Here is a 17,139-nt window from a genome sequence, read left to right as displayed (position 1 = left end):
TCTGGTTCGCAGGTCTGTGCTCAATCCACTGAGCTACCCCAGCCAGGGCAATACTTGTTAAATAAGTGCATGGATGAATCCACATGTTCACAACAGTATCACATCAATGTGGACGTTTTGTCCATAAGCCAATGCCCAGATTTTTCAAAAATGTCCATAATATCTAGGATGTTCAATAAATATATGAGGATCCTCACCCAGTAAATAGTTCATTTACTGACTTTCACTCAAGCTACACCACGGGGAAGTAAAAACAGATAAAACATTTCCTTCTGGGTTTGCTTCAACTTTGGCTGGGTCAGGAAGTAGGTTCATGTCCTTCCACACCCCCACAACCCATAGCAGCAATTAGGGGTGTGTTCCTAATTACCGAAATGGATAAGAGAAGGCAGCTGTCCCTAGACAGAAGTGTCAACACAAGATGATGCACGTCAGCAAAAATGGAAGTCACTGCCCATCGGAAGCAGCCGCAGGAGTGTGTGGGTCATTCAAAGACCAGGTTGGGGAAACCGTGATCCCAGGCTGTGCCCTACTCCCGTGGAAACAATTGTGACAAGAAAACAAGAACAAGTCTCAGAAACATCAAAATCTGCCTTGACGTACAGAGCCCAACACCATGACGCCAGATTTTTCTGGCGCGGTGGACGGTTGAGTTTTATCTTCTAAGGAGGGAAGTGAAGAATGACTCACTCACGATTTTCAAATGAAATAAGGAGCCTGAAATTGTTCCACCCAGACCCATTTCCCAGATAACCACCCACCTGAGGGCAACTGTCCTCCTACAGAAGTGAGCCCAGCAAAGTTAGTTACTAATTAGGGAAAATCATCCAATTATGCTAACTTGCTGAGGCTGGCAAGCCGCGTTTCACCCTGTGTAGGCAGAATACCATCCAGAACACACTTGAGAACTGTGTATAAAAAGGCAAACTCCGCAGCCGAGAGGAGAAGGCACTCCGTTCCAGCTTACGGCTCTGCGCGGCAATCCTCGGGTACCATGTCTCTTCGACTTTCCAGCGGCTCCCGGAGGGCCTGTCCCCGCCCCACCACAGGGTCTCTCCGGCTCTCCAGCGGGGGAGCGGCCTTCGGGGCTGGAAATGCTTGCGGAGTGCCTGGAATTGGCAGTGGCTTCTCCTGTGCCTTCGGGGGCAACGCACTGGGAGGAAACGCGGGAGGAAGCAATTCCTGCGCTGGCTTCACTGTGAACGAGGGGGGCCTCCTTTCGGGCAATGAGAAGGTGACCATGCAGAACCTCAACGACCGCCTGGCGTCCTACCTGGACAACGTGCGTGCTCTGGAGGAGGCCAATGCGGACCTAGAGCAGAAGATCAAGGGCTGGTATGAGAAGTTTGGGCCTGGCTCTTGCCGGGGGCTGGATCATGACTACAGTAGATACCTTCCCATAATCGATGATCTCAAAAGTCAGGTAGGAAATTACAGTTCAAAGTCATTTCTGTGAACTTACATTTCTAAATACTCTTTTGCTCTCTCCTCACTGAATACTGAAAATATTTATCATCCTGACTTGTCACTTCTTGAAAGGAATTTCAATGTAGCACTGGAAATGAGCATTAAGTAGATTCTGTTGGTTAACCTCACAGTTTCAAATGTCACTATCTAGTAACCACATTAATTTTTATCATTTCCATTTCCTAATGTTAAAAAAACCCACTTTTAGGGTTTTTTATGGATTGTGATGAATTGCCTTTAAAAAATCGAATTCCGCATTTCCAGATCATTGCTTCCACCACCAGCAACGCTAATGCTGTTCTCCAGATCGATAATGCCAGGCTGACCGCTGATGATTTCAGACTCAAGTAAGTAGACTCTTACAGAGTGAGAGAATCCACGGAGATTAATGTGACGCATTACACGGAATTTATTTTTTGCTCCCTCCATTAAATATTAACCAACTCTTATTGCAACACGGTCAAACACTTGGATTTAAAATAAACAGAATGTTACGGCTTTTTTATGCTTTTGTCATGAAATATAAAGTATGAACGGCTATCAAAGTAGTGTTGAATACCCTCGTTCTTTGTCTGTCAAAGAAATGCCGTAAAGAAAGTAATAACTATCATGCAATAAACTTTGAAAATGTCTCCCGTGGCCAAATCCGCCACTTTAAAATTCCAGGTCTCTAGGGTTCGATCACGAATTGGTGACTGTTTCTCCAACCGTGTGACAAGTTGGAAAATCATTCACACTCTTTAAGGTATGAAAATGAGCTGGCACTTCACCAGAGTGTAGAGACCGATGTCAATGGACTGCGCAGAGTTCTGGATGAAATCACCCTGTGCAGGACAGACCTGGAGATTCAGTATGAAACCCTGAGTGAGGAGATGACCTACCTCAAAAAGAACCATAAAGAGGTAAGAGCTGAACGTCTACATTTGCCCCCCAACCCTGCCCCCTGCACACTCTGTCTACCTGACAGGTGGCAATGTACTTGACTTCTTAAACAAGAAAGCGGTCCTAACGATCCATTGTCAGACAGACATGAGGCCTAAGTTGTCTTTAGAAGTGGTGAAGTATTTGCACAGATTCACCCTCACTCTCTCATCATTTCCCACGGGAAAAAAAAAGAATCATGTTTTCCAGTCCAATCTCGATGACAAGAGCAGTGTTTGGCTAGATAATTAGAGCTAAGTTAAAATGGCACACTTAAAAGATTACACCTAATTAGATAAAAAGATACATACTTTAAGAACAGCCTGAGGAAACTAGCTCTAAATTTCTTGTAACAGTGGCAGACTTAAAGCACTCATACATTTTCTCCATCCACACAAAAAGTACATAGACTTAACATCGATACATATTCTTCATAGGTATGGCTATAAAAACAATGAGACTGAAATTTTGAACTGTTACATCAAAAATCACACTTCCAAACAAACAGCACATGTCCAAAGTGGTCAGCGTGGGAAGCGAGATTCTAAATCAGAAAATACAGCCATTATAACCGGACACGCCTCTGTGATTGTTTTCAGAACTACTGTTTCCTGAGAACACCTCCCTTCTTTAAAAAGGAATTTGATATTCTTAAACAGCCAAACACTTCTTTAGTCAAGCAAAAGGCTTAAGGGAGAAGATCAAGCTAAAAGTGCTGCTTGGTTAGTTGTGAGGCTGTCTTGTAACCCTAACTATCTGAAGAACTGCAATGATATAAATACACGGGTTCAAGTACAGCTACAACCCCTTGGTAGTTAACACACTTTTTTATGTACTGAGCACAATTAATTTTTTTAAGAACTCACAGGCCAACTCCCATGCATCTTTTTCTTTGTCTTCTTCTGTTTGAACTAAGGAAGTTTTCCCTAAATCCTGAGAAGTAAAAACCCCACCCAGAGATAGAGAAGGCATGGGAACCCCCCGGGAGGAACAAAAGCTAGACTCACCAGAGGGGCTTGGTGCCGGGAGGAAAGAGAGCCTCGTTATTGCCATTAGGACCAACCCAGGCCCGGACGGGGGTGGGGGAGGGTCCTGCAGCAGAGCGGGCAGCTGATCTGCATTGGTTCACTCTGGACAAGGGTCTCGGCAGGGATGGCCGCCATCCGCAATCTTAGAACTGACTCACCGCATCCCCACGGCACACACCTCGGGTGGAATGATAGGAACTAATACACAAAACTCATTCCAGCCTCTGTAACGATGATAATGACCATAATAACTAGCATTTATTCAGTATTTGTATGGGAGGTAGTTTTGTCGATCTTATTACTCTCTCACATCTTTCAACGGCACAGAGAGGGATATATTTTTATCCTCAGTTTTCAGATAAGAAAGTTGAGACTTGAAATTAAGCAACGTTCCCAAGTTCACCTCGCTACTACAGGGCAGAGCCAAAATTCACAGAGACTGGTTTGACACCAAAGTCCATCAAGACACTATAATGATGGACTTTGTAATAAATGTCCTGTGTGAGCATAATGGCTTAATAGGTAGCTAGGGTTCTTTAGAAGAGGATGGTCTTCCTTTACTAATGATAAATAAATAAGTTTGTAATTATAAATAAGTATGTAAGCAAAATTTATTCATTCATAATGATTGCAGCTGTTTGGAATTACGCAAACTCAGCCTGTCCCCCACAGCCACGCTGTGCTCAGGACAGAGCTGATGGAGAGCCCCATCAAAGCTCGTGTTGAAGTAGAATAATGGCCACTCCACGAAGGTGGAGACATTTAAGCCATCAAGGAAGAGAGTAAGAGATGATGGATCACTCATTCTAAATATTTTAAGGACTTCCATTTGGAAAAGGAATTAAGTACCTTTTCTGTGCAGCAGAACTAAAACCAACTGAAGAATTGGAGTTTATGAGAGGCAATTGGGTTCACCCTAAGACAGGCCTCTGGAGCAATTAAAGCTCCCAAAACGCAACAGCCTCTTTCAGTGAGTTTCCTGTCATTTGAAAGTTATGTCCACTGCACAGGAAATATAAAAAGTAGAGAGAGCTCACCACACGGCCTGGGAGATGCAACCAGGGGCAGGCTGAGAACCCTTCTGAAGCTAAGCTTCTAGACTCTGTATGAGGTCCCAGCATAGCTGAGCTGCATGCTTTTCTGCCTCTAGGAAATGCAAGTTCTGCAGTGCGCCGCGGGGGGCAATGTGAACGTGGAGATGAACGCGGCGCCCGGGGTGGACCTCACGGTCCTGCTGAACAATATGCGGGCTGAGTACGAAGCCCTCGCGGAGCAGAATCGCCGGGATGCAGAGGCCTGGTTCAACGAGAAGGTGAGTCTTGTCCCAGAAACAAGCCTGCTGCATCTTGGTGCTGTTCCCACAACTAAGATTTGCTCCCTCACTTGGACCTTTCAGAGCGCTTCGCTGCAACAGCAGATCTCTGAGGATGTGGGAGCCACGACCTCTGCCCGGAATGAGCTGACTGAGATGAAGCGCAATCTCCAAACGCTGGAAATTGAACTTCAGTCTCTCCTAGCCACGGTAGGAAGGGACAACTGCTTACCATCTCCTAGGTTATTGTTTCAAATATGTGACAGTTGGTTTTCAATTTCTTAACTATGTTGAGAATACATCCATATATTATTTTATGTAATTAAAGCACGAAGAATAAGATTTTATATGGAACGGCCAAAACAGCAACATCAAGGTCTTTATGTTTATTCTATCTAAAAGACTTGCTCATTTTAAGGGTGCCACGGCCTTCTTAACCATCTGTCAATGCAAAATCTAAAACAATTATAAGCAAAGTTAACAAGAGGAGAAAGTCATATGCCAAAGCAAGTTTGTGTATCTGGATATCCATCTCAGTTTCTTCATCGTTTCCTTTCAGAAACACTCCCTGGAGTGCTCCTTGACCGAGACGGAAGGCAACTACTGTGCGCAGCTGGCCCAGATCCAGGCTCAGATCGGGGCCCTGGAGGAGCAGCTGCACCAGGTCAGAACCGAGACCGAGGGCCAGAAGCTGGAATACGAGCAGCTGCTGGACATCAAGGTCCACCTGGAGAAGGAAATCGAGACCTACTGTCTCCTCATTGGTGGAGATGATGGGTAAGCAAAATAATTTTCCAGGAAGTAAATATACTGAAATCTACATGAAACTTAGGTCTCTGGAAAGTGCTCATAAACTGATATGAACACATTTATTGTCATAGACACTAAGCATTTGACACAATATCCTTACTACTAAGATATGAATTAGCAACATCCTGCAAAACCAAAATGCAACAAACCATGTATTTACAGGATAAAAATTTAAAAACCACCTATTGATACTAAAGCAGGCATAACCCACTAAAATGTTCTCACCAAACATCCAAAGAAAACGGAACAGTGGGTCTAGATCTGAAGGGCTCTCTCCAACTCACTCCTTTGTAACGTTTCAACAACATGTGTTCACAGGGCTTGCAAGTCTGGAGGCCACAAGTCCAAAGATTATGGACTTGGAAATACAGGAAGTCAAGCCAAAGGTAATTCCAAGTCAAATCTATTTCTATGCGTTCCTACTTCATTTTCAATGCTTGGCTTGTTTGCTTTTATATTGCCAGAATATACATCTCATATATATAAGAACAGGTACAATAAAGATTTGTAGTAGATGTCAGTGTCTGCTAGATGGCTACCTTCAGTGAGGTGTGCTCATTTTAAACAGAGTAACACATCACCGCGTTTTTAGTTAATCACGAAATCAGAATTCACTAAACATGAGTCTAAGTATTTGTGTTTACTGCATAGTTTATATAAAAATTCTATTGCTCCTATAATTTCTTATCATTTTTTTAAAAGTTTATTATGGTAAAAGGTGCAGAACATAAAACTTACTCACATTTCTGTGTGTACAATTTGGTGGCTTTATGTGCACTCACATTCTTGTGCAGCCATCCCCACCACCCATTCCTAGAACTCTCCTCATCTTCAGAAACTGAAACCCTACGTCCGTTAAACGACAACTCTCCGTTCCCTGCCCCCCACCCCCGCTCCCACCACTCTGCTTTCTGTGCGAATTTCTCTACTCCACATACCTCCTATAAGTGGAACCATTTAGCATCTGTCTTTCTGTGACTGGGTTATTTCACTTAGCATAATGTCCTCAAGAGGGCATGTGTCAGAATGCCCTTTCTTTTTTAGAGCTTAATCATATTCCCTTGTGTGTTTATACCATATTTTGGATCCATTCACCATTAATGGACACTTGTTGCTTCCACATTCTAGCTATTGGGACCCTAGTCATCTTTTCTCAAGTCTCTAAAATCTTCCTTTAAACTTTAATTTTTAGATCCAGCCAAACCCATAGTGGTTAAGAAAGTTCTTGAGGAAGTAGACCAACGCAGCAAAATACTGAGCACCAGGCTCCACTCCCTGGAAGAGAAGTCCCAAAGCAACTAGTCTACTAATTGCTGAGACACAGAGCCAGCGTATGCCAACTACTTTCCGAGAAGAGCAGGCATGGCATCATCGATCCATCCTGAGAAAATGAGCAAGTCTAACACAAAATCTGTCTCTTCATCTTTCTGTTACTGAAATATAATCTCTAGCAATCAATAGTGGTATCTCCCTAGTCACCTGGAAGAATGTCGCCTATGTCAAATAGGACGGCGTATTTGACTACCTTATTGAAAATAATGTCAATTCTTTGTGCTCAATAAACCTTCTTTCTTCAGCAAGTTATCACTGACGGTGTCGTCTTACATTTAAAACGTTCGTGTCTGTGGTACGTTCGTGTCTGTGAACACCCAACAGCTTTTAATTTGTATGAAAGCTTTAAAAAATTTGAGAGATTTCCATCTAACTTTTCAAGAGGTTTTCCCCAAAAATTCAAAATGAGACAAAGACAGAATGAATAAAAATACTTTCACTTAAATCCCTGACTTGCCATACTCTGACTTAATAGCAAGTTTATTCTCCCTTCATAGTAGATAAATGTATACATTTCAGGTTCATGTGTAAAATGGGGATTGCAAGAGTATTTCTCTCAAATGGTTATTATAAAGATTGAACAAATGACTATGAAGTATACTTATTGAAAAGCACTCAAGTGCCGATTTATTAATATTTGATATTTATAATGATTCATTTTTAAATATAATTCCCCTTTTGAAAATATATTTAAACAATATTCCAAAAATAAGGGACTTAAAACAAAAATTCAAGCTCTATTAACAGAATCACTCACTTGTATTACAAAGTATACCTGATGTTTATAACTCTTGTCACTAATGGACTCATCTCTAATAAAGGGGGAAAATTAAATGGACTAAAAATGATTTCCTAGATCAAACATTACCCCTAGAGACTTAGTTGACCCTCGGTCCTCTGTGGATGGATTACCCATATTATAATCCATCCGTGAAAATTTGATTTCAAGCTCCATCTGAAAATATCAAGCAGAAAAGATAACTGGGGTTCATTAAGGGCGCTATGATTATCCTTGAATTACTTTCATTGTCTATTTCTAATGCAGCCTTAGCCAGCGGCCACTAGAATGAAACTGTCTAGCGATGTGCCCCATTAGATTACCTGAAACAAAAGCATGGCGTCTTAGACAAAATTCACGAGCTCTCAGAAATGCAGCTTTCTCAACAAATGTGAGCATAACAGACACTCCCCGGACGGGGAGTATTTTCAGCAGACGGAAACTCCTGTTTGGTGTTATGCCAACTTGGGTTCTATGCCCCTGTTCCTATTGATTAAATAACAACAATCAGGAATTCTCTCAGCAGTAAAACTCTACAGTTGGGAATAATTTTACCTCATTTTGAAAGCTCAGTTTTTGAAATTTGATGATCGTTATATCATACAAAGAAGACAGCGTTCGGGGGACGCTTGCAGAGCCTGGGTCCACCCACGGTAATCCGTGCGTCCGCACCGCTCCCTAACGGAGGGCCCTCTTCCTTCCGCGCCTCCGCCGCTGTCCCCACCGCCTTTGTGGTTCCCTGGGGAGTCCGCTCACAGCCACTCTGAGAGTTTTCGGGTGTTAACACGGATGTCTTACCAGATAGGGTCTTACTTTAGGAGGAAACCAAACCTTATAAAATGTAGCTGTCCTGTCTTAGGCTTAGAGGTATATTCACACAGACCTAGGCAATAAAACTGCCCAGATGGTGGGTTTCTATTCAGTTACAGGACCAGCGCAGGAGGAAGGAGGGGCAGCGTCGAACCTGGTCTGTAATAATCCTAACCTTGTCTCCGCAAACCTCTCTGATCTGTCCCTTTAGAACGCATGTCCCTACGCCACCTGGAGCGTGCTCGCGCACAGTAACTGCGCATGTCCAACCGGAGCTTTCATATTTCTGGTGTGGAATCATTCCAACTCAGTCTCCCCTCCTTTCTTGCCTTCGTAGAGGAATGCAGATAGGTTCGTGTGGCCAGAGGCAATACTCGTGTCTACTGCTCATTGATTTGGTCACACAAAAATTAAGTAGGTGCCCCCTACAATTCTAGGGGCTGAGGACCTATGGGAATACAGACAAACCCTGCTCCTGCTTTCACGGGGCTTCCATAATAAGGAGGGAGCCAGGGCACGGGCAAGGTGACAGACAAAAGGACTCCAGATGCTGCTAAGTGCCTTGAAGACAAGAGACAGAGCGGTTGTCTGTGGGTGGCCTTCAAGTTACAGGTAGAATTCATTTAGAAGCACAGAGGAGTGAGGACGTGGGAAGGCCAACGCCACTGAAAGAAGGTTCTTGTTACCTACGTTTCCCGATGAAGAGGGGGCACGTCACGACACGCAGGGCCACGCGGCGAACACCAGTGTTGGTCAAGAAGCAGAAAGAAGCTGGGGAAAGGCGAGGTTTAAGCCTTTACTGGGGATTCTGCAGGAACGGAAAGGCGGAATACAAAGTTTAGAAGTGGCCAATTAGAATAAATTCCTTGGGCTTTGCGCTGTAGAGCGCCCTCTAGTGGTCGGGCACGCTGCCCTGGGATGAGGTAGGGCAGGGAAATACGGGCTTGATGTGTGCGAGTTAGATGAGACCGCGGGGCTGTAGACTCAGGCCTGGGTGGTTTGCATATGAAACACATGCTTCCAGCAGGGCCTTTGCCGTCAAACTGGCTAGCCCGGAGCCAGCAAGCTGCTTAAGATGTCAAAACATCATAAAATACAGAAAATAAAAAGCATGATTAATATAGGGGTCAGGTGGCTCCTTTAGATGGGCAGTCGTTGGAGACTTTTCAAAGGGGATGAGATTTGAGCCGAGGCCCAAATGAATGAGAAAGAGCCACTTATGAGAAGCTCCGTGGACGGCTAGTGCAAGGCCCCTCGGGCTAGCAGGAAGAAGGCTGGCCTGCTCCAGAAGTGTGGCCGGTGTGGCTGGGGCAAAGCGGGCAGGGAGGTGGGAGGTTCGAGTGAGGCCACGGAGGAAGCTGGGCTTTATTCAAAGCTCAGTCGGAAGCCGTGAGAGGTTCAGACCGGATAATTCTATCAATCTAGAAAAATCACTCTGGTTGCTGAGTGGAGAATGGATTATATGTAGGAAGGCAGGAGTGGAAGCAGCGAGCCTCTTGGAGTGACCCCCACGAGACGTGGAGGAGGCGTGGCCTGGCCTTGAAGACTCCTACTTTTTTTTTAAAGATTTTATTTATTTATTTTTAGAGAGAGGGGAAGGAAGGAAGAGAGAGAGAGAGAAAGAAACATTGACTTGCAAGAGATACACGGATCACTTGCCTCTCACATGCCCCCAGGGACCCAGCCCACAACCCAGGCATGTGCCCTGACTGGGAACTGAACTGGGGACCCTCTGGTTCGCAGGCTGGGATTCAGTCCACTGAGCCACACCAGCCAGGGCGAAGACCCCTATTTATTCTCCGTAAGAAATCCTCCCAGAATACCCACTCCATAGCACCCAGGACCACAACCTCACCCTGTGCTGTCATTGCCTATTACGTCCCATCTATCTCGGGATTTGGCGGACTGTAAGCTCTTGAGAGCAGGGGCGATCTCTACCCTCTCTGAGCCCTCAGCACCCAGCACGGGACGAGTTGCAGCACTGAGTGAGCGAATGACATGACTCGGGCTTGTGCTGAAACAATTCAAAGCTGCACCTAAGGCCTAAAAGAAATTTTAAAAATTAATCATTGAAACTTTGAGGTGCCAAAATAAATGTGGATTGCGCCAACCTATACCTTGCTTAGCATAATAAATATCCAAAAGGCATCTGTGAAAATGAATGCAAGAGAATGAGACCATCAGTTTTGGGGGAACGGTTATATAATACTTTTTCTAAGATAATGTAGGCAAAAATTTTGCCCATAACTGGTATTATGACAAGAAATGATCCCATCGTTACAAGGTTATACTGCAAAAACTGGCAATTGTCTGGGTAATGTCATAAAGCAAGTCTCCTGGGCTGTCTTCAATGTGCGTCCCCTCTGGACAGACATGAGCTCATCGTGCCAGACCCGCCAGATACTCTGACACGCACACTCCTCCCCACTCCCAGCTGACAGTTGTTATCACAGAAGGTTGCTCTGAGGCTCTGACAGGTCACGTCCTGCACTGGGGTGCCCAGCCCACACTCCACTCCCAAAGCTGAGTCCGTGAGAGGGAATGTGTGCACACATTACGGCGAGACTGCAGGGAAGACCACCACAAGCCTGGTTCTTGTCATTAAAACTCCACTGCCCAGAGCCCCCGTGAATGCCCTCAACGCTGGGCCCAGGGTTGTCGTCGGGACCTGGTAACTGAAGCCACCAAACCCAGAGGCACAGCAGGGGCCTCCAGGACCCCACCCCGGACTTGGCAGGGGCAAGTTCATCCTGATTCATCGATGCCCACACTACACAGTTGTTAAATATTTTGAACACTATAACTGGTTTTTATCTATTTCCCTTTTTTTTTCTTTATCCACATTCTGAGAAAAGACTTAAGGAACCATTTATAGGCTCAGAAATGGTCTGGTATCGACAACTATGTTTCATAATTCTAGATGGTCAGTTTCAAGGCCAGAAACTGATCAGAGAAAGTGGCCAGGGCAGGAGCCCTGTGACAATCTGGACTGCAGCTGAGTGGTCCCGCCCTCAGCTGGCAGGTCAGGGGCCACCAGCTTCGACATCTGTCTCAGGTTCACCTCATTAAAAATCAAACTAACAGCCCTGGCCAGAGTGGCTCAGTTGGTTGGAGCATCATCTCATACACCAACATGTTACGGGTTTGATTCCTGGTTGGGGCACATGCCTGGGTTGTAGATTAGATCCCAGCCAGGACACGTGGCAAATGATCGAGGTTTCTCTCTCTCCTTACCTTCGCCTCTCTCTCAAATGAGAATAAAAATAAACCTTTAAAAAAATAAAAATCAAACTAACAAAGACAAACCGATTCTCTAACCTAATTTGTTAGGGAAGGAGGCATTGAGGAGCGATTCAGAGATCGGGCCGTGAACTGCCGGGATTCGAAATAATTTCTACCCCTTTGTGTCTGTGTGTTCTTGGGCAAGTGATCTAACTGTTCTTACCTGATTTCCTTACCTGTAAAATGGGGATTAGAATAATATGTACTCCAGGGAGGTATTGTGAGGATTAAATGTCCAACCTATGTCCTTTGAAAAGTGTCTGGTTCTTACTAAGCCCTCAGTCAATGTAGCTGATATGATGAAGAAATAAAAATGTAAAAATTAGAGTTGTACAATTGAAACTTGTGGGGTTTTGTTAACCAGTGCCACCCCAATAAATTCAATAAAAATTATAAAAATTAAAATCATGATATCGGGGAATTTGAAAGGCACAAGAGAACTTAGAGATGATCAAGTCCAGGCCAAGTTTCTCCATCATGTCCCTGAGGCCCAAGGGATGAAGAGGCTGATCCAGAGTCATCCCCAGTACTCAGAATGAGAGAGATCATCTTACCAATCCTTCAAAAGGTGGATGATAATTTCCCCCACTTTGCCATCAGCCTCAGGTGACGAACTGAATAAATCAGCCAACCAGAAAGCCCTCGGGAGGAAAATGACCTCATTCCAATGAAGGTGTTGCCGAAATGGCAAGTCTACAAAGAAAGTGGAGAGCGCAGCTCCTGATCCCACCCTCCGATGCGCACAGGCCCGCAGGGACTCAGTGCCAGCCTGGCCAACACGTCCCTGCTCAGGGGGTGACCGTGCTTGAACCAGTGAGTAAGGCAGGACGTAGCTGAACGGTTTCCAGAAAAGGAGGAGAAGCAGGACGCCTTGGTTCAGCAGGGTCTTCTATCTGCTTGATGAAAAAAGGGGTATATTTATATTCGGAGAGGACATAGCTATAATTTTTTAATTATCTAGAGGATGGAGTCACTTTAAAATACAACCAAAAGTGTATAGGTATCAGGGTAGTCTTGACATTTATACACTGATTTGATTTTTGTGATTCTTTAATACCTATCTACAAAACCGCATGCAGAACCTTGGGCACGAGCCCTCTCCACTATAATCGGATGCTCTTCAGCAAGCCATCAATCCTCCCAAGTCTCACGATGCTGGAAGTTGTCATCTATTTGGAAGCTGTCATCTGCAGAGGTGGCCTGGGGGCCCCAGGCCGTCCTTAGGTTCGATGGCTTACTAGGACTCACAGAACTCAGAAAAAGCTGTTACACTCACAGCTATGGTTTATTACAGGGAATGGTTAGATTAAAATCACCAGACAAAAGCCATGTAGGGGCTGAGTACACAAGCCACAAAGCATAAGCTTCAACTGTTTTTGCACAGTGAAATCATACTAAATAGCATGTATTCATCCCAGAAGTTATGTGTGAAGACACACACGAAGTATTGCCAACCAGAGAGGCAGACCTTGGTGTCCAGGGTTTTTACTGGGGGTCGCTCACATCAGCATGGGGCACCCATATGACTCACCTTTGTTTCTCAATCTCCAGACCCTATAGGAGTCAAACTGATACTGTGCAGTCATAAATCACACCATGGGCATGAAATATCTGCATCTCCAAAGAATTATAAAAATTAAAGTAGCATATAAATGTTAATGCCACCCTGATGCCTTTATATTTCAGGTTACACTCTTATCAGGCAGGATGTTCCAAGGCTCACAGGTGATCTCCAGGAGCTGGGCAAGGGCCAGCCCTTTCTTTGGAACAGGTAGGGCACAGGTGGCAAATACAAGCCTCAAATCTGGCCCTCTACCTTGTGTTATCCCACCCAGCACCTTGTTTCTACCCAGTGGCAGTACTGAGCTCTCGCTTAACTGTTAAGGAGTTATACAGTCCCAAAATTACCTTTGAAGGCAGCCGCCAGGCTGATGTGGCCCCCGGTGAAAATGAGTTTGACACCCCTGGTGGGGTCTGTGCATCAGCCTAATGAGTCAGCCCTGCACTGGGCAAGGGATCTCACGGCAGGGCCCCAAGACGGGAGAGAGCTCTGCTTCTGCACCTTTGTCTCTCAGAACGCTTATCCCTGAGGGTGCATGAGCACGCCACGCTCGGGTCCTCCGCACACCCTGATGCCCAGGCTCCGCAGTCCAGCGTAGCTCACGGGGAAGCCCATCTGCAGAGGGAGCTCTGTCTTACAGTCCCTTTCTGATAATTAGCACCTGTCAGTCTGCAAACTGCCAGCCCAGTGGTCTTCACCCCCGACATACGACCTCATGAGTTTGGAGAGGATTTCAGAACACTCCATCCCTGGAAACTCATCCCACAAAAACTGATTTCATATAAAATGTTTTTTAAAACATGGCCAAACATAGAAATGAATAGATGTAAACTTCCCTTTCATGTAAATTTAAAATGTTCAATTTTATGCCACTGATCAGATGAACAGAAGGTAAATGAAATTCACTTCATTTTTAAAACAGTCACTAAAACAGAGGCTGAATACTTCCAGGTGAATGAGATCGGTGTGCTTGCTAGAGAGTCATGGGAAAATTGGTAAATTTCACGGGAAGTTCGCCTACTCATAACTTTTACCAAGCTTGAACCATCCGAAAGAAAGGGGCTTTCAGGTGCCTTTGCAGTAAACAATAAGAAAATATTATCATGAAAACTTTATTTTTTTAAAATTTGCTACACAGTCTGTCACACATGTGCGTGGACAAGGAGGTTTTCTTTCCCAAAGTAATTAAACATTACAAAATATGAAATATCTTATGATAATTTGTAAACTGCTATAAAGAGACAGCATTTAAGAGAGAGCGCTGAGTTTCCTGTGTGAGGGATTTTGAAAACTAGAAGATCCATGCTTTTTACTCATCACCCTCATCTCTTCAGCTGTGACCCCCTTGGGCCTGGGATCTGGGTGGTCCGGGGGTGCCCCTCAGGGGCGCACAGTGAGAAGAGTGTGTCAACGGCGAACTTACTCTTGTGTGGTGAGATGAGTGTCGGGGGAACTCAGGAGGTTCAGGGTCTAACCCTGGTCCTCTCAGCAATGAAATGTATTATACGCAGAAAAGCAGCCCCGGCTGGTGTAGCTCAGTGGATTGAGTTCGGGCCTGTGAACCACACGATCGAGGTTCGATTCCCAGTCAGGGCACATGCCTGGGTTGCAGGCCAGTTCCCAGTAGGGAATGCACGAGAGGCAACCATACACTGATATTTCTCTCCCTTTCTCCTTCCTTTCCCCTTTAAAGATAAATAAATAAAATCTTTTAAAAAAGGAAAGCATAACTTCTGAGCTTCAGTTTCCTTCTTTGTAAAATTTTCTGACTGCCCCTCACAACTCTAGTAATTATTTGATCACAGCAATGTACATGAGTGTGGTTAAAGACTACAGAAGTGATGTAGGAATGCAAGAGGCATGAATAGCAGAAGGGATTAAACAAAAAAGAATGTCTTATTTAAAGGAGCAAAAAGTCTTGAATCCGATGAAGCCTGAGAACAGATTTGTGAACAATGACATGGTGCAGATTAGAGGCGGAGTGTAGATATAGATGGAGGTTTCCATGGTGATAAACTCTCCCAGATGATGGGAAGTCTGGTGTCTGCAACGGTGGGCTCTTTCCACATGAAAAGCCCACCCTCTGGAAGCCCAGTTACCAGGATACAGAATAAATGAGACGCTGATCTGAAAATCAAAATCAATACAGACTCGGTCTAGGCCCAGAACACAGCAAATATTATCCAGTCATCAAAGAACGGATGTGTCAACCAAGAGACCTACAGTCCTTAGCCTCTTTCCCACAGGCCATCGTGTTGTGGGCCTGAGATTTTAAAATAAAAATAAGGCATTACAACACTTCACTTTTTATTTTTTAGGTAACTGCTTCTAGAGATTAAAGTCCCAGAACTACTTTTAGAAAGGCAAGGGCTTATTGACTGATTACATCAATTTGTCATTAGAAACAAAATCAGTCTTCGGTTCAGAAGCGGGTGCAGGGGACAGAGCCAGAGAGAGATTCCGAGACTCGAAGTGCTGGTGCTGAAGGCAGAGAAGGGGCCACCGCCAAGGCGTGCAGGTGGCCTCTAGTGGCCGGAAGAGGCAGCGACACGCCTAATGCAGACTCTTGACCTCTGGACAGTGAGAGTATCCTTGTGATCACTAAATCGTTCCAGAGTTAACGATCTTTCCAAGAAAAGCTAACATATTGGACACACCCTGTCTGTGATGAGGCTTCTCGCCCTAATGTGCTGGTTCTCTGATGAGGTGTCTCGTCTTCATATAACACCCATGCATGGGAACCTGTAATTTATAACATTATAGTAACATTACTCTCTCCTGTCTGGGCAACTTGGTAATGGGCAATGTGGCATGCAGATGTTGACATCAGTCTTGTGCACGTGTGTATGTTAAATATTTTACCTTGGGAGAAGAAAAGTCGGCAGTAAATAAGAAGTGAGATGTTTTTGTTTTCCATTTCCATAAAGGGGAGTGGATGTATTCCAAGACTTCTTCATAAAACTGTTCTATGGAACTAACACATTTCATACTTGCCGTATGCCAAATACCGCTCCTGGTCCTGCAGAAACATAACTTGTTTAATCCTATGATAACCCTGTGAAATAGGAACTAGTGTCTCCATTTTACAGATGAGGAAACCAAGGCACAAAAATGTTCACTAACTTTCTCAGTATCACACAGCTGGTAATAACTGGGGAGCTAAGATCACAAAACTATGGCTCCAGGCATCTTGAGGCACCGTGCCATGCTGACTTTTTGGAACTTGAGTGTATTTTCCTATAAAATGTTCTAAATGATTAAAAAATTCCACAATCGCCCATTTCAACGACATGTAGCTCAGCTGAAATGCTGCATAACTATCAACACACTGTCCCTGGTGCTTGTGTAGAATGTAACGTAGAACGGACACCCCGCACGTGACATTCGCGCTCCAGAATGACTTGGAGCATCGAACAGCAGCGACAGAGATGTTCTCTTCTCCGGCATCTCCCACCTTGGTCCCGACAGCTTCGTGGCGGAAAGGAATTTGGGCAGTCGGGCCCGTTGGAGGTGGCACAAGCCTTCGGGAGCAGATGGCAGACGGGGTCCAAGCAACAGCAGCGGGGCAGCTGCACAAACCGGGGGAGATCACCTGAGTTTCTGTCGCAGCTGCGAGTCCGTGACAGAAGGTGGTGTGAAGTACGCAGTCGGATGGCAGAGTGAGACGCTAGGACCACACTTACACGGAAACTGGGTCTCTAACTAGGGCAGCTAAGCGCAAGGAGATGATAAACCAGCCACGGCAACCAGGAGTCTGCAACGAGGTCAACCATTGGACAGTAAGTAACCTCTATTGTTTTTCAGTAGAAAAAAACACACACATTATTTTTCTGGCACT

At 44.9% G+C, this 17,139-nt stretch overlaps 1 protein-coding gene across 1 annotated transcript; it reads left to right on the top strand.

Moving 5' to 3' along the window:
• The first annotated feature begins 994 nt into the window (after window positions 1-994).
• Window positions 995-7,072, top strand: KRT25 (keratin 25). Its single transcript, XM_037033233.1, has 8 exons — window positions 995-1,423; window positions 1,732-1,814; window positions 2,213-2,369; window positions 4,567-4,728; window positions 4,813-4,938; window positions 5,288-5,505; window positions 5,857-5,924; window positions 6,731-7,072. Exons 1-8 carry the CDS (start codon window positions 995-997, stop codon window positions 6,838-6,840), a joined length of 1,353 nt encoding a protein of 450 aa, XP_036889128.1. The 3' UTR covers window positions 6,841-7,072.
• Window positions 7,073-17,139: the final 10,067 nt, after the last annotated feature.

The sequence above is a fragment of the Sturnira hondurensis genome, unplaced genomic scaffold (genome assembly GCF_014824575.4).
Source record: "Sturnira hondurensis isolate 20B ecotype Veracruz unplaced genomic scaffold, ASM1482457v3 Scaffold0021632, whole genome shotgun sequence".
Lineage (NCBI taxonomy): Eukaryota > Metazoa > Chordata > Mammalia > Chiroptera > Phyllostomidae > Sturnira > Sturnira hondurensis.
The sequence above is the reverse complement of the archived record's forward strand: the minus strand, read 5'-3'. Positions and strand labels throughout refer to the sequence as shown.

Coding starts and splice junctions, on each gene's coding strand:
- KRT25 (XM_037033233.1), top strand. CDS start 995: ATGTCTCTTCGACTTTCCAGCGGCTCCCGGAGGGCCTGTCCCCGCCCC. Junction 4,729..4,812: donor AGGCCTGGTTCAACGAGAAG/GTGAGTCTTGTC, acceptor TGGACCTTTCAG/AGCGCTTCGCTGCAACAGCA. Junction 5,925..6,730: donor TACAGGAAGTCAAGCCAAAG/GTAATTCCAAGT, acceptor TTTAATTTTTAG/ATCCAGCCAAACCCATAGTG.